This window comes from Phoca vitulina, unplaced genomic scaffold (genome assembly GCF_004348235.1).
Source record: "Phoca vitulina isolate PV1807 unplaced genomic scaffold, GSC_HSeal_1.0 scaffold19, whole genome shotgun sequence".
Lineage (NCBI taxonomy): Eukaryota > Metazoa > Chordata > Mammalia > Carnivora > Phocidae > Phoca > Phoca vitulina.
The window spans coordinates 8,520,054-8,547,981 of NW_022589722.1; the positions used below are offsets into that span (position 1 = coordinate 8,520,054).

The 27,928-nt window shown below is 41.2% G+C and overlaps 2 protein-coding genes across 9 annotated transcripts in view; one reads left to right on the forward strand and one right to left on the reverse strand.

Moving 5' to 3' along the window:
• Positions 1-27,928, forward strand: part of LOC116639844 (death domain-containing protein CRADD) — a 264,137-nt gene that overhangs the window by 202,309 nt on the left and 33,900 nt on the right. The gene's annotated exons all lie outside the window — the stretch shown is intronic.
• Positions 2,972-7,927, reverse strand: LOC116639843 (clusterin-associated protein 1-like). The gene is given in 2 exon segments (XM_032416507.1): positions 2,972-6,637; positions 6,639-7,927. Coding segments are annotated over 2 exon segments (1,239 nt in total). The 5' UTR covers positions 7,230-7,927; the 3' UTR covers positions 2,972-5,989.

Sequence of the window (27,928 nt, forward strand, 5' to 3'; positions counted from 1 at the left end):
TGAAAATAGTGCTGATGAATTTTTTTTTTTTTAAATCTCAGGGTCAGCTTCCAAAATAAGCTCTGTGGTGTTCTAGACTGCTTGAATTTTTTTTCTTAGCTTTCTTACTCTGCCTAAATTTCCAGTAATTAGAACTTTTGATAAGAGCTTTCTTTTAAGAATAGAAATACTTCTGATACTCTTAAGAAGTTAATAGCTATAGGGGCGCCTGGGTGGCTCAGTCATTAAGCGTCTGCCTTTGGCTCAGGTCATGGTCCCAGGGTCATGGGATCGAGCCCCGCATCAGGCTCCCTGCTCAGTGGGAAGCCTGCTTCTCCCTCTCCCACTCCTCCTGCTTGTGTTCCCTCTCTCACGTCTCTCTCTGTCAAATAAATAAATAAAATCTTTTTTAAAAAGTTAATAGCTATATACAAGTAATTGCAAATGTTTTAAAAGCATTTTTTTGTCCCTACTTACACATAGCTGAGGTTAGAAGGTCCTAAAGAAAGAACTCAGTTTTGAAGAATTGGCCTGGTGAGTATTGTAGTAAAGGACTTAGGACAAAATAAGGGTACTTGGGGGCTTGGAGAGCATGTAGTTAGGAAGTAGGGGAGGCTTGCGGAAAGGTGTGAGAGGATCCCCAAGGCCTTCCTCTACCTGTTCTATAATGTGCTCTAAGGCTGGCCCAGATTTCATGAAAGGACCCATATCTTTTCTCTGTGTTCTGCACCAAAGAGTTCCAAGATCTGGAATTCAGACAAGGACTCTTAGTGAATAGTTTGCTTATATTGTGGGTACAGTGGGTTTGGTAATAAAGCTTGCCACCATTTATGCTATTATATTTATCACTTGTATAGATTGCGAGTTATGTTTTACTGATTTTCAGTGTCCTCTCATAGAACCCTGTTGTCCTAAACTGTAATACTGGTAGCAATTATTGTAGCAGGTATAGTAGTAATATTTTCTGTGTTAAAATACAGAACTTGGTTTGTGCCAGGTACAGTTCCAGTTATGGATGTTCACTCATTTAAAGATACAGGTTGTCACTGTTCTTACGAGTTGCACAGTTTGAGTACTATACGTGCTGTACTACTATTATCCCCATTTTACAGATGATGAAATTAAGGAACAGAAAAGTTACCTGACTGAACTTCCAGGTCACACAGCTACTTAGTAGCAAAGCCTTGATTTGAGCCTAGAGTCTGGAGATCCAGTTTGTGATCTGAACTGCTATACTGTCTGACAGGATTGAGGTTTTCTACAACTGAAATAAAATTATAAAGTCCCCCTCAATCCACAGAAGTTAACAGTATATAGAGTTTTCTAGGTTTTAGGTTTTGTGTTTCAAATCTTTGCACCCAGTACCACAGATAACCAATGAAAGAACAAGTGGCAAGTTAATATCAATGATACAAATATGCATCACTGTATCCTGAGGGTTTACCCAAACAACCCGCAATACACTAAATTGTTGCTGATGAAGCTAAGTAATTTACAGTAAAAAAAAACAAGAACGGAAGAATCGCAACCCATAAGCAACTTAAGACATGCATGGGTGATTAGGATGAAATTCCTTTAATTTATAGATGTTCCAATCATACGTATATGGGCATTGTGTGGCAGTCAGACTTCTTAGCATAATTTTGAATGAGAGTCATCTGCAAACTCTAGGAATGTACTAATTTTGGTAATCCTAAATACTTAATATGTTATACTACTTATTCATGCACAAAACCAAAACCAAAAACAGAAAAAGCAAACAAAAGATCTTAGACTTCCTTTTCCGCCATTAGAATGGATGGGAGAGTTTAGATTTTGTCATCAGTTTGCTGCTCACCGGTAAGCCCCTCATGGCCCCCCAGTTGGGTCACACTTTGAGAATTCCTGCTTTAAAGAAAAATAAAGTTCATCCCTTTTATTGAAGTCAGTCTGTTAAAGCGGGTGAGCTGGAATTTTCTCCATGAAAGCATTGTTTAATGGGGTTTTCTGTTTTTCTTTTTTATAACAAACAGTTATTTCTCATTAAAACAAAAGCAACCTTTCCTTGAAATAATGTCTGGGATTTGCTTCAAAATAACCCTGTGGGTGGGGAGTTGGGAATGAGTGGGGGAATGGGTGAAAGATGCAGGGTGAGGAGGTGAGAATTGTTTGACACCAGGGATTCATTATACTATTTCCTCTTCTTTCTGTATTTTTGAAAATGAAGTTAACAACAACAGCAACAACAAAAATCCTTCCTTGACCCCTAGGCTCCCTACTTCATTTTTCTGCTCTCCTTCATTACAGAACTTCTAGAAAGAACTCTTTGTGTCCCCATTTCTATTCTTCATCCTCCACCCTGTTCAGCCCACTTCATTAGGCTTTCATCCCCACCAGTCCACTGATAGTGCCTCTGTCAAGGGCACCACTCACCCCCGTCTTGCCATATGTGATGGTTTATGGCAGTCAATTCTTTTTTCTCATGTTACTTTTAACAACATTTGATATAATCGGTCACTTTTTTTTTTATGGAATATTTTCTTTTCTTGGCTGATGTCAAGCCGTATTTTCTTGTTTTTTTCCACACCTCACTGATGTTCCTTCTCCTCCTGACCTCTGGCTATTAGAAAGCCTCTAACACCTGATCTTTGGACTTCTCTATACTCTTTTTCTGGGTAATCTCCATGGGTCCTATTGCTTTATATATCTTCTGTTTGCTAACTGACATTTTTCACCCTGACTTCCAGACTTGAATGTCTGAGAGGCAGCTCGAAATTAATGCACCCAAATTAGAACTCTTCATCTCACTCCTGCTTTCTCCATCAGGCCAGCCCCTCCTCGTTATCCCCCTCTCAGTAAGTAACCCCATTATATACACCCCACTGCTTGAGCCCCAAACCTAAGCATCAGACTCAGTTGCTCTTTTCCCCTCATCTCCCACAGCCAGTCTATCAGTATCCTCTACTGAAAGACCTCCACAGTTACCCACATCCATCTGTTTCTCTCATCTTTTCTGACACCACTCTAGTCCAAAGCTCTGACATCTCCCACTGGACTCCCATATTGCCCCCTGACTGACCTGTCTTTCTGCTTCTGTACTCACCCCCACAGTCTGCCAAAGGTAGCAGCCAGAGCAGTCTTTTAAAACATAAATGTCACTCCCCTACTTAAAGTCCTCCATTGGCTTCCCATTGCACTTAGAAGAAAATACAAAGTCCTTCATGATGTAGCTCCTGCCTAGATCTGTCCCTTATCTCCTACCCCTTTCCCATGGCTCACTAACGCAGTCACACTGGTCCCCATTTTGTTCTTCAGATATACCAAGTGGGTGTCGAACCTCAAGGTCTTTGTAGTTCTCTTCTCTCTTGTTGGTACACAAATCACTTTATAAGGCTGGTGTCCTCTCATTACTTCGGGTCAGCTCAGTAAGAGCTGAGAAAGCTTTTCCCTAACTCCCCTAGCCAAAGTGCCCACATAATCCGGGGTTATACTCCTGCCCACAGCCTGTTTTCTTTGAATTTATAGAAAAGCATGCATGTGCTTGTGTGTTTGTTTATTTATTTATTTTTGCCCGTAGTCTGTAAACTCCAGAAGAGCAGATTCCTTGTCTGTTTTGTTGTGCTGTCTCCCCAGTAGCTAGAACAGTACCTGGAACATAGAGGAGGCTAATACTTACTGAGTGAAGGAACACACGAATGACTTTTGTTTCTGATGCAGGATCGAAGAACTTTGCTCCCAAGGACTAATCTGTGCAGTCTACCCCCATACTTCTTCACCCATCCTCTGTCCCCTGCTCATTTGGACTCTGTGCCTGTGTACTATGTAAAAGCTTGTTCAACATTTTTAAACAGGTTAAAGACATATTGTACTTCGGGTTCTTTGTCATTTCCAGTAGTCAGATTCTGTCAGGGGCCCCATCCACAGGGGTCTTGTCCAATTTCCCAATTTCTCAGAAAGACAGTAATATTTCATAGTTGCTTGCATGTCCTCTTTTCCGGTAGTATTTGAACTTCACACCCTTCATCTGCAGAGCTGGAACCCTTTCTGGTCTGAGCAAAGAGCAACTGAGATCCACCAGCTCCATTCACTCTTTGATCTAAGACACTCTTGTTTCTTCTTATCTTTCTTTGCTTGTCTTTACTTGTCAATTTTCTCCTTCCTTTCCTTTCCCTCTAGTTTTCTTTTCATGTAGCAAACAACTCCTAAATTTCTAGTTTAGTAAATCAACTGCTAGAAAGGCCCTTTCCCAGTTTTATTTATGTAACTAAAAACTATGCTTAAATCTTAATTTTAATGTGATAATTGAATAGCCTTCCAGAAAATAGCTAGGGCAAATGCGTTGTTATCAATTTGACTCTTAGGCTGGGATAGGCCAGGGCTCAAAAGTGAAATCCTTTGTCGTGTCTCGGAGTAGGTTAGTACTTTGAGAATCTTCTAGAAGGGGGTAAGTTGGAATCACCAAATTTTATCTATTTATCTAATGGGTGTAATAATAGCTATGTGTGTCTCTACTTGATAAAAAGCTTGGGTAAGCTTGTTTTCAAGGACTTTTGGGTTCTTTCTTGGAGAATTATATCTTAAGGAAAAGTTGAGAGAAAACTAGGCTATTGGGATTTTCTTGTCTGCCATAGCTAATAGTTTTGTTACTCATATTCTTTTGCATGTAGATAGAAGTCTGTTCTTTTTGCCAAGATCATTCTTTATGAACTACCATATAAGTCATCTGAATAATACTTATTATACTTTCTAAGTGTTAAGTATTTACTTGTAGATCAGTGAAAAGATTTCTGGGGCTTGACCTTTTCTTGTCAAGGGTATACTTTTTCTAAGGCGTTTTTTTACTTGCAGCCCCTGCTTCCCAAGGTCTTAGGGTTAATGGGTCTCTTTGACGTTAATAATTTTCATTTTGCTGGTTCTTACCCCTTCTGCCCTAATAGAGCTCTGGTCCTTTGCAAATCTCTTTCCCCTTTGACATGTCTCACATGCTTACGAGCAGCTTCGGCCCGAGGTCACGTGACATACTCTGGTACCACCTCTGCCATTTGCACTGGCCACTGCTGGATCTGCTTGGCACTCTTGCTGCTTCCGCTGGGATCAGCCCTCTTCATACATATAAATGTTAGTAGGCGCTGGGAAAAATGGAAATGCTATTATCTGAATAGCTGGCATCAGAATTTGCTTTATGAAGGTAATAATCTTGGGGAAAACACCTTGACGAATGCTTGAGGAAGACTGTGAGGCCCCAAAGGCCTGGATGGTGGCAGAACTACTCTGCATGAAGTCAAGTCATTTATCGATTGTTCAGAGAGTAAGAGGTCTATGTGCCAGAACAAAAGAGAGGGGAGGGTGGAGGAGGGACAGGGTACCAGCTAGGTGCACAAGATTGTGGGGAGGAGCCTGGTGGCACTGTTCCCTGTGGTCCTCCGACTTCTGTGTGCAGTCAGCTGTGCTGGTACATGTGCAGCACGGAGTGGATTTCAGTAGGTGAACCTGGAGATGCAGCCGTTCACATCTCAGTCAGTGTAGGGCAGCGTGGACACCACACTCCTGCAATCGGGAGCCCAGGAAGGAAGGGAGGCCCTGAGAACATAATCTCACCAAAATGTGGAGAAGGGCTTTTGGTTTCCAGAGGCGATAGAGTTGGTGGAGGGTTGAGCCGATTTTCCATACAACTTGAAGGACAGTGAGAGCCCCAGCTAACACATGAGTTCCATCTGGAGGGTACCTGGAATAATTCTGTCAGAAGAATTTTCATACCACTGCCACGGTCGCTCAGCTGCTAAAATTGTATTTTATGTGTGCTTGGTGTGTTTACATATCTGGAATTCTTTTTTTGGGGGGGGCTTGCTTCAGTTCTTATTGAAGCTCTGTGGAATAACACAGAGGAGGCTAAAGAATAACTAGGTGTTGCTTCATTAACAAGTCCAACTAGTTTAGTGAACAAAATGGGTTTCCTTCCTAACCTTCCAACTTCCTGTTTACCTATATAGATCTGAGGGATTTAATCAGACTGGTCCCTTGGGCAAGAGGGTCAGAAGTCATTGTTGCTCTCATCCAGGGACTCAGGCTTCCAGACCCTTCGACTGGGCTTAGCTGGTGAGAGAACAATGCTCTCATCTTCCAAATCATCGTCTTCTTCATCACCCTCCATGTCAATCTCACTGTCCTCGGAGTCCTCGTCGTCATCAGAGTCTCCGCCCTGCATTGTGTCCACGATGCGTTTGCTGGGTCTTCCTTGCATGAGCACCTCCATGGCCGTCCGCGGCTTGGACAGCTGCCTCTCCTCCAATTCACTGTCAGATTCGTCATCTTTCTGGATGTCAATGTCCGAGTCATCATTACTTCCACTCCGGAGCAGGCGCTTCTTTTCCTCCTTCATCTTGTTCTGCATCAGGCGCAGAGTGTTTTCAGCTTCCTCAAACCTCTCTTGCTCCATCCTATGATGATCCTCGAGCTGCTGTTCCAGATAAGCCAGATTTCGAAATTTCTCTAGATAAATGTCATACTGCTTTTGCAACTCCTCCTCGATCTTCTCATATTCATCCATAAAGGCTGGCCTGACACTCTGCAGAGTCTGGAGCTGCTTCTGATTTCGTTCCAGTTCTAATTTCCTCTTCTCGATTTTGGCTTCTAAATTAGCTTCATCAGAGGCCACGTTATTGAGCAGATCTTTAGTCTTCCTGCACCTGCACCAAAATATCTTTTATTGCAATTCTCATCACTTTTGCAGTCTCATTTATTTCCAGAGGTCTGGCAATTGCTTCTGATCTCAGTTCCATCAACTCTACCTCCTTGCCCAGCAGGTCATATAGAGATGCTCCTTTGGAGGTGATTTCAGAAGCAAGCTGCCTGGCTGCTTTCAAATCTGCAATCTTTGAGCCAAGATCAAACTTGAATTTGCTGATGTCCTCCTCTCCTATCTTAGAGCCCTCCATCCCTTTGGTCTTCATGGCGTTATAAAGGACAGAGGTGATCTTCAAAAGCTCTTTCACTGCATACCCATCTGCCTGATAAAGCTTCTTAGTATTGAGTTTTATATGTGCCTTGATGGCCAGGAACTGGGCAATTGCCTTAATGAAGAAAACTCCGTCTTGTTCAGTCTCAACATCGGAAGGGATGTTGGTCTGAGGTTCATAGCGTTTCACAAGCCAAAGCAGCACTTCAGACACAAGTCCAAAATTTGGTGTGCAGAAGTTTTCCATAGAGATATGGCGAGGGTATCCCAAGGCTCTCATCATCTCTGTAAAATTGCAGAGGTCACGGAAAGACATCGTGCTCTTGGTCCCCTGCAGCCCGGTGTCTGGGCCGCTCGCCCCTCAGCACTCATCTACATATCTGGAATTCTATTAAATGTGTTTTCATTGCACAAAGGATACTATAACGTATGACTGTGTAGACATTAAACGACATTAAAAACCAAGACAAAGGCACACATGCAGCCAAACGCGTGTGGAACGTGTAGAATGTGTAGAACGTGTAGACTGGCGGCCAGGGTGGAGCTGTGTGAGGAAACGTCCAGCAGGAGGCGGCTGCTGTGTCCAAGCAGCTTCACAGTGGAGCGCACAGTTTCCGCACCTTGGGAATCGGCTGTTTTTGTTTTTCCAGTCCAGTTGCATCTTCCAGGCGTTGGCTGATTGATTAAGGGGAACCAGTAAAGTTTTGCTCAAGGCCAGAAACAGTCTCTTTCCACATCGCTGAGGCCTCAGTTGGAGCATCGCCCCCTCACCTCCCTCTCCAAGCTTCCCCGAGGCTCCCCCTGCTACACTCTCTTGCTCTCTCCTCTCCACTTTGTACACGCCTCGGTTTCTACGCTTGGCACATTATTTGTAACTGGTCATATGTATTTTTCTTTGTTTCCCAGGAGATGATACCTTTCTTGAAGGCAGGAAGCTGTGTCTTGTCTGTGTTTGGTGGCTCCCCACCAATATTTGCTGAATGAATGTTGGGGACATGAGTAAAGGTATACTAGAAGCAGAAGTGTTTTTATTTATTTATTTATTTATTTATTTATTTATTTATTTATTTATTGAGAGAGAGTGCGCACGCACACACACGAATGGGATGGGGAAGGGGCAGAGGGAGCCCAATACAGGGCTGGATCCCACCACCCTGAGATTGTGACCTGAGCCAAAATTGAGAGTCAGACGCTTAACTGACTGAGCCACCCAGCTGCCCCTGAAGTGTTTTTATTTTTTTGTGTTTTCCCAGGTATGAAGGGTAAGTGAAGAGGCAGAATGAGAAATAAGATCAGTGGTGCTAATAAAGAAACTGAGACACAGAGAAGTCAAGTGACTTGCTCAAAGTCACACAGCTAGTAGGTGGCAGTTGGGATCCAAACTCCGCAGTCTGGGCTTTTAACAGTTATTCTTTTTCTCTAAGGTTGGAAGACAGTGAGAGAGTTCAGATCCCAGACATGTGAAATCTGCCAGGTCACAGATTTACTGTACTATTGCTGTATTATTGTAATGACTATTACTGTAATAGTAATTTACGATTACTGTAATATTGCTAAAGAGTTACACTGAACATGTAACCGATTCCTTTCGCAAGCCCATCCCCTCCAGATGCAACCCTGCTGAACTCTCAGATAGCTGGGACAGGCGAGTCCCAGGAAGGCAGGGCAAGGAATGCTGCAGAATTTCTCTCTGCGGTCCTGGGCAAACCTGTCCACGTCAGCCACCAGCTCCCCCCAAGTCTGGTAACCTGGCCCTCTAGGCATGGGCCCATCCCTCCTATAGCCTGTAGAAGAGAAAGGGATTCCAGACACAGCGTTCTGAGCAAATAGGGTGAGGGACAGGGAGGGGGGCATGTATTTCTACCTGTGTTCAGTATCCTTATCTTAGTATGAGGGACTTGAACTACATTATTCTTCGTCAAATTGGGGTCTAAGGACCCAGGGGATCTAAAAGTCCTATGATAACTAGGTATTTTTTTTTTTTTAAAGATTTTATTTATTTATTTGAGAGAGAGAATGAGATAGAGAGAGCATGAGAGGGTTAGAGGGAGAAGCAGACTCCCTGCCGAGCAGGGAGCCCGATGTGGGACTCGATCCCGGGACTCCAGGATCATGACCTGAGCCGAAGGCAGTCGCTTAACCAACTGAGCCACCCAGGTGCCTGATAACTAGGTATTTTTATTTAAACATTAACCAAAAAATTAATATTGCCTTGCTTGGGATCATTTCTAATGGACCCCCTGCCTCTTGATTTCAGTTTCTCAAGTTGTGTTGGTCACCGTGACTTTGATGGGAGCAAGTATCAGTCAGCTATATAGCATCAGCCTTCTTGAAATACATGTTATAGCCCAGCACACACAGCCATGTGAATATATATGCAGCCAAACGCTTCCTGAAATGTCATTTACCCTTTCTACCCAGGAAGTCCCCTGCTGTTCCTCCACCTCCCCAGCTAGTCATGACCACTTCAGTGAGAGGGGTCACAGCATTGAACAGTGATGAGCAGGTCAAGGCTGCTATGTTCTTTTGCAGTGGAAATTTTTGACTGAAAGACATTTTACAGGATAAATCTTCAGTTTCTTCAGTTACTTAATCAATTGAGTCTTTCACTTGAGATCGTGCGAACAAAATAAAGGTATGAAATAATGACTGTTTTGTTCTGGATTACTGAGAAAAATACTCAGGTGGTTTAATCCGTGGGTCAGAATTACACACCAAGAAAAGGCCAAAGCAGAGTCTCTGTGCAGTGGGCCCATAAGCAGCTGCATCAAAACAGCCCGTGCCACAGCATTCCGGGCCGTGTTTATGATCCCGTCCTTGCATATACCAGCTTACCACAATTCATCAGCAGAAAATGCGGTAACCAGGAGATGGTTCTTTTGTCATGAAACTTACAATCTTTGTTTCATTTATTTGGGGACACACTATTAAAATGCATATATCATTTAACTTGTACAATTTCACACATTCTAGATTTGGGTGATTTTATTCTGGGGGTGGTGGTTAGTATGTTTTTCCTTCCCCTGTATTTCCTGTAAACTGAGTAGCTGGATTGAGAGACTTGATTAGATTTAGGGCAAATATTTCAGGCAAGAGTACTTCATAGGTGATACTGTATGCTCTCAAATGTAGCACAGCAAGAGGTGCAGAAAGCTTGGCAGTCCCATTTGTAATGTGTGGAAGCTACCTGTCCATCCTGTTTGCCCGCCAGGTACTGTTTGTGAGCAAGAAAAGAAATATCTACTGTATTTGAATCAACTTAATAAATACAGTTTCTCTCTTAAAGCCATTCCACACCCACCTTTTGGCACTAAGCATCTAAAACCATCCAAAGAGCTGTAAGTACCTTGCCTCGCCAATAAGCTGTTAACAAGTCTTAACTGAGGAGATCTGTCTCCCCTGGCATTCTGAGAAACAGAATTCTCAAATTACTTCCAGCTGAAATGGAAAATAAACAAAACAAAAGCTCATCTGTGGTTGGCATAATAATGCCCCCCCCCCCCAGCCCCCAGTGTACACATCTTAACTGCGGAACCTGGGGTTATGTACTTCATATGGCAAAAGGGACTTCGATTAAGGGTACTGATTTTGAGATGAAGGAATTATCCTGGATTATCTAGATGGACCCAATCTAATCATATGAAAAAGATGGCAAAGGGAGGCAGAAGAGTGGGTTGGAAAGATGTGACTGGGAGGATTTGATCTGCTGTTGCAGTCTTTGAAGGTGGAGGAAGGGGCCATGAGTCCAGGAATGTGGGCAGTCTCTAGAAGCTGGAAGAGGCAAGGGAATGGAATTTCTCCCAGAGATTCCAAAGAACACAGCCTAGCTGATGCCTTGGTTTTTAGCTCAGTGAGACTTATGTTGGTCTTCTGACCTACATAATTGTAAGATAATAAACCATAAGATAAATAAATGTTGTTCTAAATCATGAAGTTTGTGGCCATTTGCTATGGCAACAATAGAATACCCATACCAAAAAACACTTAAGTTTTTATATCTATCTATCTATCTATCTATCTATCTATCTATCTATCTATCCACCCATCCTTCCATCTATCTATCTATCTCTGTACAATAGATAAACTTAAAGGTCCTTAATGCCTAGTATTTATCTCTAGAAACTTGGGTGCTTAGTGAATGCATTTGGACAAGAGTGACGTCAATGAGGATATTCCTCAGTAGCTGAAATATATTCAGGCTGGTGAAATAATGCCAGACATTCAAGGGAAAATGTAAACATTTAGTCAGTCCTATGTGTGACTCCAAATATCTGGATGTTGGAATTGTATAGCCAGGTGTAGACCAGCTACAGCTGAGGGGAACTTTTTAGTTTTCATCTGGATATCTGGCAAGCACTGACACATCCAGACTATGAGATCTGGCTGGAACTGATGTAGTTCCCGTGTGGCAGGAGAACAATGAAATGTGGCCCTGGAGGTCTGCTAGACTTGTGGTACTTTCATCAGGACAAGCCACTGAATGTTGTGGTCAGGCCCTTGGGCAAGCGACACACCATTGAGATTTTCTTTCCTTCTAAATCACCACCCCTCCTCTACTGTTGAAATGTGGCTAGCTGCTTCATCTCTCAGTTAGGGTGTCACCCTTCTAAGTCACACCAAGCAAAACAGTAGGAAAATAAAACCTCATGGCTGGGCTGAGGGGAGGGGGGAATGGGAGGAGAGGGAGGAAACACACAACTAGGAACCAAAAGCTGAATGAAAGAATCATAGGTTTGGATTTTGTCTTCTTTCGGCCATAGATTCAGTTTTGACCTAGCTTTAACCTCTTTTTTTTTAAGATTTTATTTATTTTTGAGATAGCATGAGCGGGGGAGAGGGGCAGAGGGAGAGGGAGAAGCAGGCTCTGCACTGAGCAGGGAGCCCGATGTGGGGCTCGATCCCAGGACCCTGGGATCATGACCTGGGCTGAAGGCAGACGCTTAACCAACTGAGCCATCTAGGCGCCCTGCTTTAACCTCCTTGATCCTTAACTTCCCAGAACTCTGAAAGGTGATTAATAATAGCAGCCACACAGAGGTGGGGAGAACTAATAAATGGTAGCTAAGGATGATGAGTAAGTCAAATATAACAGCTACTGCTTTTAAGATTTCTCAGAATATTTGCTTTTGTTTTAAGGATTGTGATGAGTTCAAGAAGTCATCTCTGAGTTGGGTACCAGTTATCTTTTTGTGCTAAAGATTCTTTTTTTTTTTTTTAAAGATTTTATTTATTTATTTGAGAGAGAGAATGAGAGAGAGAGAGCACATGAGGGGGGGAGGGTTAGAGGGAGAAGCAGACTCCTTGCTGAGCAGGGAGCCCGATGCGGGACTCAATCCTGGGACTCCAGGATCATGACCTGAGCCGAAGGCAGTCGCTTAACCAACTGAGCCACCCAGGCGCCCTGTGCTAAAGATTCTTAAAAATGCAGGAATTTCCTTGCCAGAGCTGTAAAGCAATTCTGAAGATCAAATCATGTCTTCTTGGTGCATAGGAATTTGAGGTTTGTCTCTCTTACCATACATGGAATCCTGTGATACAGGTATCAGCTTTATACTGAAGTCGATTGGGGCCCAAAAGATCTTTCTAAGTAATTTTTTTTTCTTAACAAATATGTGATGTAACTGAAGTAACAAGAAATGGGAAATTATTTTGAAGGGGTATATATAGTTTAAATCATTTTATTTTTATTAAAATTTTTAATAAATTATTTTAATAAATTTCTATTTATTAAAAAGATTTTACATGACTTTATAGTCAATCCCCCCCCCCTTTTTTTTTGAGCTAGTTCTCAGAGCCTGTTTGCGGAACATAATATTCTCCTCCCCAATACATTGAGTCAATCAGCGGAAAGGAACAACACAGTATTGTGTGTGTGTGTGTGTGTGTGTGTGTGTGTGTGTGTAAATAAAACAAAACTAACAGCTAACTAATGTAGGAAAACCCCCCACAAATTCCCTGAAGAAATATATTAGCAAGACTGCTAGAAATCCACATTAATTTGTTACGTGAAATTAGGACATTGAAACCATATCCACCTGCTCGCTGCTTCTTGGCCACAGAACAGTGTGTAGCAAGTGCCTTTATGATGATATGACTGCCAGAGGGAAAGAGAACATGGGTAATATTAACGCTGCAAAATACTCAGTTCCTTCAGAAATTACCCAGAAATGCTTGGTTGGACAAAGTACAGTAAGCCCCTGAAGGATGCTGTGGTTTCTTTGGCCTGATAAAGGAAAGAACACTGTGTGCATGAGTTACTGTCTTCTTAGACATTGGCAATGGCAGCATGCTTGGTAGTGAGCTGATTAGGTATTTCAACATATTTTCTTGCCTTGGGAAATTTTCCAGGTACACCTCTGTTTTCTTTCAGCTGCCAAAAATGTCAGTTACCATCAGACAGGTGTAGCTGGCCTTTTTAAAAAACAAAAGAGGTGGACTGACACACTGTCATTCTTTGTCTTCTGGTGGTTTGAACACTAATAAAGTGCCTTCTACCCACTGGATGAGCCACTTCTGCTTCTCTTCTGCTCCCCCACTCCACCCCTTGCCCATTCTTGCTGAGAAATGCTGTGAATGCAAAGCAGAGTAGTTGCTTTATCCCAGGGTATGACATGTAATGTTTATAAAAGATCAAGGTCAGACTTTTGGATTGCTGACAGTTTCACCATGCAGGCCAGGTCATTTTTTAAATAGTGGTTACTGCCTGAAGATAGTCATCTGACACTCTCTCCTGTCATAAATGATATGTATAATAAGAAATTTTTAGCTGAGTGCTGGAAGTCAGAGAAGGATACTGTCTATGTGTCAGAAACATGAAGGAGTTTCTAATAGATGTAGTACAGCTGCTTCCAGAGAATTCATTTCCAACTCAACTTAACAAAATGGAAGTATTGCCTTGAGAGAAGTCAGTGGTCTTCTAACTTCTTTGCTGGATAACCCCTACAAGGATTTTTTTTTTTTTAAACAGTGTACTTTCTTGAGTTTTTAACTTGACATCTAAATGTTTTCATCATTTTTTAGAATAGAAAGTAGAAAACATTACACATTTCATAAGTTGAAAGAAGGTGAAGATTGATCATGCATGGAATAAATTATTTCATGACATGATTTGATAAAATAGGCTTTAATGGCCTCACTGAGTAACATATTAAAACTTAAATGAATCAATAAAAAAATATTTGTAGATTGTACCCAACACATCTGGTGGGTCCAGATTTTTTTTTTTTAACATTGCAGTTACTTTAAAATAATCCACATCACCGCTGTTTTACTTTATTGTTTATTCAGAACTTCCCAACACTGGCCAAGCTGACCTCTACAGACCTGTTTAGAGAACAGAGAGAAACAGAAAAGCCTGAAGTTTCCCCATACCAATATTTGGAATCATCTAGGGCAGCTCACCATAGTGAGATTTGAGATATATGAATAGTATGACTTTCTTTTGTAGAGTGGAAGAAAAAATGTTGTCACTGCTGAAAAGCTGTCAGGCAGTTTTAGAAGAGAGTACATATGGAAGCTGAAGATACAGGAACTCATTTCCATAAAACTATCCCTTTGGAAAGTCCATTTGAAGAATGCTGGAATAGAGGCTGCTGGGATTTGTCATGGACCTGATGTAGTCTTTGTGTAGTAAGAGGAATATAGAAGGGGCAGATAAGGCAGACTGTGGGAAAGAATAGGGATGCTCCATTTAGATCCGTTTTTTTTTTTTTAAGATTTTATTTATTTATTTGAGGGAGAGGATGAGAGAGAGAGCATGAGAAGGGGGAGGGTCAGAGGGAGAAGCAGACTTCCTGCTGAGCAGGGAGCCCGATGCAGGACTCGATCCCAAGGCTCCAGGATCATGACCTGAGTCGAAGGCAGTTGATTAACCAACTGAGCCCCCCAGGCACCCCATTTAGATCCGTTTTAATGCTGTGGGTCAGGTCCATTTGAGGGTGTGCTAAGCTCATTCTGAGTATAGGCAGTTACCTCCAACAAAAGGTGACAGAAGAGGTGGAGGAGCTTCTCCCAAAGTAGCAAGCTAGATTACTCATGACCTCAGCCCCGTACACTCGTTCAGGCTGCTAGATGTAACTTTATGATCTGAGGCATTTATTGAGTATCTACTGCATGCTAAGCATTGTCTTAGGTACCAGAAATACTTTGGTAATGAAGGCAGATAAAGTTTTGTAGCTTTGTGAAGATGGGGAGCAGGGGTAGGAGAGACAAGAGAAATAAATCTATGGGAACATGTGAGATAGAGATAACGCCATGACAAAAATCACCTGTGTGATATGACTGGAATGGTGACTCTAACTTGGTTGTTCAGAAATGGCTTCTCAGAGGAAATGGTGTTTAAGATGAGACCTAAAGTCATCCACATAAAAATCAATTAGTACATCTAAAATCAGCAAATATTTATTGGGTGCCACTATATGCCACACAGGTTTAGGTACTTGGTTTATATTGGAAAACAGGCAAAGATCTTTTATTCTTATATTCTATTCTACCCTGGGTAGGAGGGAGACACACAATAAACAATAAATATTATAAATCAGTACATTGTATGGTATGTTAGAAGGTGGTGAGTATTCTACAAAAACAAAAGGTATAGAACAGTCTAGGGAAAACAGGTAACATGGGAACAGGATGTAAGTTTAATTCAGGTGGTTGGGGTAGGCATCACTGAGCCAGTTACCTGTGAATGGGGACTTGAATGAGGCGAAGGAGTTAGCTCTGTATAAGGGACTGTATAGAGGAGAGCTAGAGCAGAGGCCCGAGGTTGAAATCATGGCTGACATGTGAAAAACAGCAAGAGTGTGGCTATAGGAGAGTGAATAAGGGGGACTTAGCATTAGGACAGGAGATGAGAGATGTCACCAGAGGCCAGGCCATCTAGGCCTTATAGGTCTTTGGGGTAGGGGTGGGGGTGGGGAGTCTGTGTTTTCACTCTGAGCAAAATGGAGATCCATTTCAGGGATTTGAGCCAACTTTGATTTCAACAGGGTTACTGTGGCTGCTGTGTGAAGAATAGATGTTCAGGATTAAGAGTGAAGAGGGCCAAATTTAGTAGGCTGAGTAATCCAGGTGTGAGGTAAAGATGGTTTGGAGCAGGTATGTTGGAGTGGATGTGGTAGATGTGATTAGATTCTGGGTGTATATTGAAGGTAGAGGCGCATGATCTCCCATCAGATTAGACTAGCATGTGGGACAAAGAGAAGACAGAAGTATGATTCCAAGGTTTGGGCCTGAGTAAGTGGAAGATGGAATCATATCAGTGGAGATAGGAAGGCTGTTGTGGAGCAGGTTTTGGATTGAAGATTGGGGGAAAGCATAGAGGCAGAAGGAAAATTTTTATTCTTTCGTTTGTATGTTAAAAAGTGTTCCTGAGGGCCGCCTGAGTGGCTCAGTCTTAAGCGTCTGCCTTCGGCTCGGGTCATGATCCCAGGGTCCTGGGATCGAGCCCCACATCAGGCTCCCTGCTCAGCAGGAAGCCTGCTTCTCCCTCTCCCACTCCCCCTGTTTGTTTCCTGCTCTCACTGTGTCTCTCTCTGTCAAATAAATAAAATCTTTAAAAAAAAAAGTGTTCCTGAATTTTATACATTTAAAAATTCATCTGTGGTTTAAATAGTATATGATTTTAGAAATGGGGAAGTGGCAGAAATGGGGTAAAGAGAGGCAAAGGAGATAGAGGGAAAAAGGGCATTCCACAGGTACTGTTTTGCTCAGGGTAGTATATAAATATACTCTAATGAGGCGCCTGGGTGGCTCAGTCGGTTAAGTGTCCAACACTTGATTTCAATTCAGGTTATGATCTCAGGGTCGTGAGATCAAGCCTTGCATCAGGCTCCACTCTCAGCAGGAGTCTGTTTGAGATTCTCTCTCTTCTTCTCCCTCCCATGCACACACACACACACACACACACACACACACACACACCCTCTCTCTCTAAAATAAAGAAATCTTTAATAAATAAATATGCTCTAGCTATGTATTAAAAGTTCTAATTTACATGTGTATTTAAAATTTATCAGTAGAATAAAAATAGAATATATACTTTAAGAAATAGAGGGGAAAAGTGTCAAAAAATTATTTCACTAAAAATCAGGAAAGAAAAGAAAGAAATGACAAGAAAATATAGTATGTAAAAACTGAATGAAATGAGGAATCAAAGAAGTCTTAGTCTGAGAAATGGGTAAGGGGTAGTACCATTTACTGACATAAGGCAGGCTAGGCAGAGGAGTTTGTGTTAACTGGATTTGGGGTAGAGAGTAGAGAGAGAAAAATAAATCTGATTTGGTCATGTTAAATTTAAGATTCCTATTTGACATCCCAGTGGGAATGTCGAATACTTAGTTAAATATATGTCTGAAACTCAGGTAAGAGATCTTGGCTGGAAGTAGATCTAAGGATCATTAGCAAATGAGTGAGTGATATTTGAAACCATAGGCATGGATGATAATGATGATGATGATGATGGTGATGGTGATGATGATAGCAGCTACCATTTGTTCAGTACTTAAGAATAAAAACTTTGGGGAAGTAGATCTCACATGCTGTTGGAGGTATTGCGGCAGTGGGAATACTGGCAATTTGATATCTTGATACTGCTAGTCTTGCTCTTGGGAAGCAGGAGGTAGGGGCTGGGGTTCATGATGATTAAAGATCTCAGGGCAGCCTGTTTCTCCCCTAAGTATTGAGGCATTCGGGAAGAGAGGGCTCAGTACTTCATGGGACTCTTTAGTCTGAAGTCAAGAATTTTAAAAATAGTATTCTTTTGACTATTTCCTGTCCTCCATTCTTGCTGTCCTCTTCTAACTTCTGTTAGGTGGATATTAGAACTTCTGAATCTATTTTCCATGTCACTCAACTTTTCTTTCATACTATCTATCTTTGTCATTCTGAGCTACATTCTTCCAGAATGGAAGGAAAATCCTTTGTCAGTCTTCCAGCTCTCAAATTTTTTACTTCCACTATGTCTATTCTGCTCTTGGTTTTATTTCAATAATCAAATTTTTTTATTCTCAAGTTTTGTAGTCCGTTCATCTTTTTTATGACTCTGATACCTTCTTGAGTCTCTTTGATATTATATACTTGTTTTAACTGAGAGATACTAAGTATACTAAACATATTAAATGTTTTAAGGTTTTTGTTTGTTTTCAAGGCTATTTAGCAATACATTTGTAAACCGTGGAGACTGCATTGTAGTGGTCAGATATAAAGGCAAGTGGCAGAAATACTATCTATTATAGAATTTGATTCAGATTTTGTAGTAATTTTATTTGTAGAACTCAGAAAGAAATGGTAAGAGTTGTATCTCTTTACTTCCCAGATGAGATTAAATATGGCAAAATTTTGTTTTCTTAGCTCTGTCAGCAAGAATAAAATTGAAGCTCAAGTTATACCAAAGAATCCTGACAAACACAGGAAACCATGAGATTAAGGCATGGTGTAACAAGTGGATGACCTGGAAAATGTTTTTGCTCTTGGGAAAGTAGGTATTTAAACTAACTCATAGCGGTCAAGCTTGTTTTTCCCATACAACTTTGACATATTCCAGGAAGCCAGTAATTAAAATACAGTATAGTATTTGTCCACTGATTTTAGTGACTTTAATGTTTAGAATTTTAGAAACTTAATGTTTCTCTGAAATATTTGTGTTGGGATCATTAAAGTTGGGTTTTGCAACTTCAGTTTTTACTATAAGACCTTTTGGTATAAACTTGATGCTTCCCATCATCTTAAAAAATATGATTACTAGCTGTTGATTAAGACAATAATAAAATTATTTAATGAGGCTCTTTGATTTGTGTTAGGACAGAAGAAATAAAATTTCTGAGGCCTGTATTCTACCTTGAGAGAAGCTAGAATACAAGTAGAGTAGTTTGGGTCTTAGATAACCCATCCAAAGCAGCCTAGAGAGCCATAGGGTTGAACACAGCCATAGTCTTTTAGAGGGCACAGGGATCAAGAGGGGGAAACCAAGATCATTCAAAAGCACAGAAAGCAGAAGCACAAGAGCTTGGACCTGGTAAAAACTGGAATGGAATAGGCAAATCCAGATCCAAGGAAAGAAAGGGCTGGGGGTGCTCTGAAAATCAGACTGACTCTTGCTTTTAGTGACTTCTGGGCAGATGCGTGAGCTAGTCATCTGGGCTTAATAGTACAGGTGTGCTGTGTAAAAACTGAGGAATTAAGACATATAACTGTTTACTCCTATATAAATAGACAGTCTCTGTAGATAATTTCAATTTTAACCACAGAATAGGACCCAGAAACTTTTGTAGTCTGGTGTGGTCTTTGAAGAAAATGAAGATGAAATAAGAAAGTATGTATTTGCTATCTAAAAATGTTTTCTGAATTTGATACAATGCAGTGTGCAGTCTTTAGGGTTGAACATGTCATCTCTTCAGTGTCTAGGTTCTAAATAGGCTACAGCCCCATAATTTGGAAACTAAGTTTTTAAAAAACAAACTTTTAAAAGCTTGGTGTTAAAAAAAATTAAAAAATAAAAGCTCAGTGTTAACAATGACAATTGGCTCTTTTCTAAATTCCATTATGGAACTAGGTTGATTCACAAAACTCAAAAAAGAATTTGAAATAATATATCTAATATTATATCTAATACAAGTTATTTTATTTATAAATTTATTAATTCAAGTTGCTATTTTTATTAATCATTCATTCATTTCTGTGACAACTTCATGAGGGAGGAGTGGGAAAACTAGGAAATATAGTAGTCCCTCCTTATCCATGGGAAATACATTCCAAGACCTCCAGTGGATGCCTGAGACTACAGCTAGTTCTAAAACCTGGATATACTATGTTTTCTCCTATACATATGGTAAAATTTAATATATAAATTAGGCACAGTAAGAGATTAAGAACATCTAATAGAACAGTTAGAACAATATACTGTAATAAAAGTTTTGTGAATGTGGTCTCTCTTTCTTTCAAAATATCTTATTGTACTTCAGTTGTTCTTCTTCTTGAGATGATGTGAGAGGATGAAATGCCTACAGGAGGGATGAGGCGAGATGAATGATGCAGCAGGCATTGTGACCTAGCGTTAGGCTACTGTTGACCTTCTGACAGTGTATGAGAAGGATCGTCTGTTTCAGACCACAGTTGACCATGGATAACTGAAACCATGGAAAGCAAAACCATGGTTAAGGTGGGACTATTGTAGCTGATTTAGACAAATTATTCAAGAAGTGTTGTCGTAAAGGGAAGGGAGAAGGTGTCCTGAGTGGCCAGTATAAGTATTCAGTTTCTTGGGGAAATGATATGCCACTGTAGATTTGTTTCATTTTATTATATCTTGAAATTATTCGTCTTCCCTTTTTTCCAACACTGTTCCTACCCAGTTTCTCAAGGAGGCCAGTGAGACTAGAAGGTGTTGGCAAGTGACAGTATTTTGGACTGCTCTGCGTTGTATCTTTTCAGTTCAGCTCTTTGTGACTTTGGTTAATACATTTCCAGTCCCTGGTCATCTGTGAGTGAACCAATGTTACTGAATAGCTGAACACCAGACTATAATGCTTCTCCCAAGTTTTCTTTGAAGAACCGCTGCTTCCGACTGACCTTGTTCCCAGGAGGATCTGGGAAGGTAGACTGTAGTAGCTCATCTCAAGCACAAAATCTGTGAAATCTTTTTATCTTAAATGTTTTCTTTTATTCTGTTCCAGAATATATTCATATTTGTTTTAATATAAAAATGTTTATCATTTAATAAAATCACTCCTCCAAGAAAATATACCATGTTTATCTTATTGCTTGCACACTGGTTGTACCCCAGGGTGTGGTTCTGCCTCAGTTTGAGGAACTGGATGTACTTGAACGAACACTGGGTTGGGGATGGAGGTATTTGGGCAGCCCTGTGTTTGGCCATAAATGAGCAGTGTGACCTTGGGAAAATCATTTAAAGCTATTGGTTTCCACTTTCCTTTATATTAACAAGGGGAGGTGAATGGTCAGACTGGATAAATACAAAGTCCCTTCCTCCTGTCATTCTGTAATGACAAAGAATCTGGAATGCCAGACCCATGACTCCACAGGGCCCAAGTGGTTGCGTATTATCGACCTTAAGGTCCAGTTTATACAACTTGCGACCCCTTTCCTCTTTACTACTTCCTGATTACAGTAGAGATTTTTGATTATTGAATGCATAAAGAATGAATGGGCATCTTGGCATAGTTGGTTTACACATTCATCTTTCCCTTTCCTACCTAGATGGAAATATGAATTAAGTCCATAGCCCTCCCTTGGCAAATAAAGAAATGGGCCTAAGGTTTTCATGAATTTAGTCTGCTTTCATATCAACAGTTTTATCCCTTCCCCTCAACTTGTATCTTCCCTGACAGAAATCTAGCTAGTTATACAAGTGCCAGCCAAAGAAATATTCTCCTATAACCTCTACCAACAGCCGAAAAATTATATAAACTTTTTAAAGAAATGATTGCCAGCCAAGGGCAGTGCTTCTAGGCTCGTCCAAATTGCTGTGGAAAGCACACTCTCTAAATTAACCAGATCTTATTACCCACGAGAACAAGCATCACTCTTCTTAAGCCTCTAAGCTGTTTCTCCAGGCTATACCAAATTATGCTTCCTCTTAAAGTGGGACATTCTGTGCCCATCTGAAAGCTGGTGTGACTAACGTATCTGGAATGGCTGAAAAGAAAAAAGAGAAAGAGAAGAAACTGAGATGCTTTAAGAATAGGGCATTTCACTAGGCTCTTTGCCGAATACAATATGGCTGATATGTGTATTATTATGTGGAAATATTATCCTGCACCTTCTATGTGGTGGAATGGGCTCTGCTTCAAGGTCATACTAGGTAAGTGACAGGGCTAGGCCTTAAACCTAACTGAACATCGGCTGGCCATAGCCCCTGCTTCCCCCAACCATCACTGCCTGTCACTGCTCCCCAACACCTATGTCAATTCACTGATGTACAGGTATATCTGGATTTTTGCCCTGGTTGAAAATTAGAAATATCTCAGATCACACCTCAAGGATGCAATGTAAGGGGCACCTGGGTGGCTCAGTTGGTTCAGTCGTTTGGGTGTCTGACTCTTGATTTTGGCTCAGGTCATGATCTCAGGGTCGTGAGATGGAGCACTGGGTGGGGCTCCATGCTGGGTGTGGAGCCTGCTTGGGATTCTTGCTCTCCCTCTCTAAAAGGAAAAAAAAAAAAAAAGAATGCAATGTAAAACTTCCTGGTCTTGAGCTAAAAATACAGAAACATTTTTAAGTGACTAAATCCCTTAGCTTACAGGTCTTAGGTTTTTTTTTTTTTTCTGTCAAAACAACTTACAAATGGCAGCCAGTGACATTTTCTCCCAGCCTTGCATCCTAGAATAGCCAGCTGATGGTGGTGTAGATTTTTGAAAGATGCTTGGAATTCAGAAACCTGATGCTGGGCTTTTGGTTAGTATTCACATTGCGGAAAGTGCTTTTATGGAGTGATAATGCAAAGGTTAATGATAGCAAGCTCGTTATCTACAGCTGAGGTTGTACTTAGGTGTGACTACTTACACCTGCCCTCTGCCCTGTTCACAGGCCTTGTGGGCCCTTCCCTGGAGCGGTGGCCAAGGAGGAGGGGGTTCAGTGGAGGAGGCAAGTTACAGGACTTGTGTAATCAGCCATTTCCCTGATGTTTGGCTTTAGACTCAGGACAGGGACATTAGTACTTGCCGTAGAAACTGGCTATATATGCATGCACCATTGAAAGACCGTGCCTTGGCTGAATGGTTGCTTGGGGATGCAGCATAGTGTAGTAGAAAGATCACCAGCTGTAAAGCCACACCAACCCAAATTTGATCCCCAGCATTAGCCTTTACTCTGCTGTGTGACTTTGGGCAAATTCTTTCACTTCTTGGAATCTCAGCGCTCTCATCTGAGTCACAGGCATGAAATGCATACATTGAAGGGCTGCTACAAGATTAAGTAATGAGAAAGCAAAATAGCATGGCCACCCTGGGAGAGAGTTCAGCGGTTTCCTAAGAAGCTAAACATGGTCTTACCATAGGATCTAGAAGCCCTGCTCCTAGATATGTACCCAAGTGAGTTGAAAACTTATGTCCACACAAAAAACCTGCACACTATTACAGCAGCTTTATCCATAATTTGCCAAAAAACTGGAAGTGACGAAGATATCTTTCAATAATTGAATAGATAAACAAACTGTGGTACAGCCATGTGATGGAATATTTTTTAGTAATAAAAAGAAATGAACTATCAAGTCATGAGAAGAGATGGAAGAAACATATGCATCTAGCTAAGTGAAGGAAGCCAGTCTGAAAAGACTCCATACTGTATGATTCCAACTATATGGCATACTGGAAAAGGCAAAACTGTAGAGACAACATAAAAAGATCAGTGGTTTCCAGGGGTTTGGGGTAAAGGGCTGAGGGATGAATAGGTCAAGCACAGGGGATTTTTAAGGCAATGAAACTATTTTGTATGATACAGTAATGGTGGATCCATGGCATTAGGCACTTATCAAAACCCATGGAATGTACAACGCAAAGAGTGAACCCTAATGTAAACTGTGGACTTTAATAAACAAAGAAAGTTTCCTAAAAAGATCAAACAAGCAGATGTATGCAAACTGCCTAACCTAACAACTAGTACATGCTAGGCTCTAATAAATGGTAGATACTATTTTTATTCTTATGCTAAGTTCCAATGATGTCATTTAGACATAGTTTCTCTTTGGGTTAGATGTATCAATTTTAGCTAAAAGTGGTTACCAAATGAGAATTAGTTGTGTTTTATAATCATGGATTGGTTCAAAGAAATGTAATGTTTTCTCCCCTGCCACCACCTATGCAAAGTTAATAATTTGTTGCCAAATCCCAGGAAAGCAAACTCTGGCTCAGGCATGAGTTTCACTGAGTTTTATTTCAGTCCATGAATTACAGTTGGTGTAAAATTTGGGTCTGGATTTGCTTAGTTATAATGCAATTGCAACAGGAGGCGTCTTGAGTTGATTTTGCCATATCCTGTATTGTTATGTAAAATACTAACTTTAATCAAGAATTGCCCCGGTACAATATCCTTATTTGTCTTGCATGAAGTTTCTCCTCTTTACAGGAAGAATAGGCAGGAAATATAAATTTAAGTGATGCATGTTAATCATAAAAGAACTATATGACAAAGCATTAAAATGGTATACATTTTAATTTTGCCAACATCTGATAGAATAGAAGGGATTATATAATTATAATTATATAATTAAATAAGAACTAATGTCTATTCTATAACTGGAACTCGAACATGTCAGAGTTGCTTTCCTTTTTTCACTAGATGCTAAGAATCTAGCCATACAAAAAATGTCCAGAGTGGCCAAATCCCACAGAACTTGAATTCAGTACAACAATGCAGAGAAGTTGTCAAGAACATGCAATAAATAGTCTTTAGGCTTTTACAAAGTGCTAAAACTCAATGTTACATTTATGTCCTTATCCTCTACCTCTTGCTTGGCAGCTCTTCTTGGCTCATTTCAGACATGGAATTGCAAGCAATCAGGGGAAGTTGGGACAGAAACTTTATCTCTTTCTTTCCTTTTCTTTTTCCTTCACATATGTGTACCTTTATACTTTCTCTCACATTTACATTATCCATGCCTGCTGGAAAAATCTTTTTTTTTTTTTTAAGATTTTATTTATTTATTTAATTGACACAGAGAGAGGGACAGTGAGAGAGGGAACACAAGCAGGGGGTAGTGGGAGCGGGAGAAGCAGGCTTCCCGCCGAGCAGGGAGCCCAATGGGGGCTCGGTCCCAGGACCCTGGAATTATGACCTGAGCTGAAGGCAGTCGCTTAACCAACTGAGCCACCCAGGCGCCCCCCCGTTGGAAAAATCTTAATGACCAGTCTAGTTGGTTTCTTTTGTCCTATCTCTGTAACTATTCTAGGTTGAGGTCTCTGGCTCTTGTCCTGGAGCCTGTATGACAGATTATCTCAAAGCCAAAGGGACCTCGGTGTCCAGGTGTCAGCAACAGGGGTGCTTGCTGGCATAACTTGGGCTTGCCCTGGGATCTGTGGATATTGGGGAACCACTGGCCTGTGGAAGGGTACGGAGCTGAGCCAGGGCAGGAGGCAGGATAAGCTCAGAGCTACCCAGGAAAGAGAAAGAATATACGTTTGAAAAAAAAGGTATTTCTGGGGGAATCTGAGAGCAGATTGTAGTTCGGGGCAAGCCAGAACCACCCTCTACCCCACCTGCTGAGGGTGTCACAGAAAAGAAGTTGGCTTGGAGCCAGAGAATATTGCCTGCAGACCAAATACTCAAATTAAGGGGTTGGACAGGGAGGGGAAAGCAAGGTCAGTAGGCAAGTGGGTTGTCAAAGCCTGGTGGTCAGACTAGGTTTCTCAGCAGCCTGCCGACTCTCTGGTGGGTCAGTGCCAGCCACAAAGTACAAGCCATACTTTGGTGCTGGCTGTAGACGTACCGTTTTCTCATAACTACTGTCATTCAAACAGGATCTAGTTTCCTGGCATGAGCAGATTGTTCCCACTGAGTACACACACTCTGCTGTGAGCACGGCAAGGCAAATCCTTGGAGGAACTGGATGGATTTCTCATTCTGAGATAAGGAAGGAGATGGAGAGGAGCTGACTTCACCTTCTGTTTATGCAGGTTTTGAATGAAATGAGTAGAGCCCACACTTCCCCCAAAGTAAATAAGGTTCAAGTGGGATTACCCAGTAGAAATCTAGTCTGACTTGTCTGATGGATCTAAATATTTAATCTACCCTCATCATGAATCTTAGAGTCGTGTGTAAGTGCTAATGACCCAGGCCCTGAAAGCAAACACAGCAGTTGGAGTCAGAAGTGCTGCAACTCGTACGACTGCTGTGACGTTCTAGAAACTTTTGAGTACGCCAGAGGAAATAAGCCTAAAAACATGGAACTGGCAGCCAGGAGGCCTGGGTTCTCCAACTTAGCCTGAATCTCTGAGCCTCTGTCAAGTAAGGACACGGGCAAAGCATCTCAGAGGACAAGTCATTTTTCTACCTTGCAACATGGCAGAACCGACAGGGATGCATGAAATTAGCCACATAAACTGTGAAACCTAAATTCACGGTTGCATTCATTCTGTGATAGTGTATCGGTACAATGGTTCCTTCAAAGTAGAAAATGAACTTATCATTACTGCACCTAATATCTGTGCCCCCCCATTTTATTCAAATTAGGCCAGTGATTTAAAAATTTGGCCTATTAGGGGTTCTCTGCAGAGATTAGCATCACCCCGTTGGGTGCTTTTAGCAGGCTGTGGGGGTGTTTTTTAGATGTCACAGTGATTGGGGGTGAGGTGCTAGTGATATTTGTTGGGCAGGAGCAGAGCTGTCGAATAATACTCTGGACAATCCTGCAAAGCAAAGAATTATCCCACAACCTGCGTGGCTTTCATATATCCTACCAGATATGGAAAGAATTTCATATGTTTGAAAATATACACTGAATTTTCCAGGAATATGTATAAATAGAGGTAAGATTGTACTTTGTTTTCTTCAAATCTTTACCAAGAATTATTCATCACTTCAGAAGAATCAGGTCACAAATAACAAACACTAATCGAGTACCAAAACAGCATACTGAATAGTCTGTATTGTCGATGTCACTTATTGTGATTCTACAGCTGTATGAATCTGAGGCTTCCCTGCTTTTTAGAGTGGTCGTGCAAAGTACTTATATAATGAAATACGTACTATTTTATAGAAGCTATTTTCTTTTCATTGCTCCTTTGTGTAATTTGCAAATTATATATATTTTTAAAGATTTTATTTATTTATTTGAGAGAGACAGAGATAGCAAGAGAGAACACAAGCAGGGAGGAGAGAGAAGGAGGTTCCCTGCTGAGGGGAGGAGCTCCCTGAGCAGGGAGCCTGACACGGGGCTCGATTCCAGGACCCTGAAGTCATGACCTGAGCTGAAGTCAGACACTTAACCGACTGAGCCACCCAGGTGCCCCAAATTATATTATTATTTTAAATATGTATATTGGTAGGTTATTTTATATCAGATTAGTAAATATAGTACTATAAAAAGGTTTTTTTTTTAAGATTTTATTTATTTATTTGAGAGAGAGAGTGGGGGTGCGGGGGCAGAGGGAGAGGGAGAGAGAGAATCTAAAGCAGACTCCTCACTAAGCATGGAGCCTGATGCAGGGCTTGATCTCACAACCTGGAGATCATGACCTGAGCCAAAATCAAGAGTCGGATGCTTAACCAACTGAGCTACCCAGGCACCCCAGTACTATAAATAAAGTTTTTAAAAAGGCATTGTATCTGATTGGATTGAAAAACCACTGGGCCAGAGGATCCTAAGTTCCCTTTTAGTTTTAAAATTCTGTCAGCCTATGAGATTATTTCGTCTAATGCCTTCATTTTTACTAGCGAGTAAACTGAAGCCCATTAAGTCTTTCATGCATTGCATTCAACAGGTATTTATTCACTGTCTCCTAGGGATTTGGGTGCTATGCACAAAAATATGATCCCTGTCTTCAAGGAACCTTCAGTCTGGTAGCCAAGATGAGATAGATATATGCCAGGAAATAAAAAAATAGAAAATCGCACAGTTGGTTAGTAGCTCAGCTGCATCTATAACCCACCACTGCCTTGAGTACTGGTTTACTCTCCAGGCCTGGTGCTCCAGGGGCCTGAGAGGGGGGGCCTGGCATGCCAAGGCCAGAATTTCTGGTTGTGATCATTGGGTAGGTGGGGAATATACCACCAAGCAAAAGAACATGATTTCCGTTTACTTTCTTCTTCAGAGTAAAGAAGGCCCAGGAGTAGCTGTTTAGCCCCCCACCCACATCACTGCACACTCATGAGAAGGGTGAGAATAGACAGGAGGATGGCAATGCTGAGAGGGAAGAGAGCACAGAATGCTGATTCTGTCGTTGTGTCATCTAATAGAAATATAATTGTGTACAGGCCGCAACGTGAGCCACAAATGTTATTCTAGATTTTCTAGTAGCTACATTTAAAAAAGTAAAAAGAACACATAAATCGTGTCTGAATAAT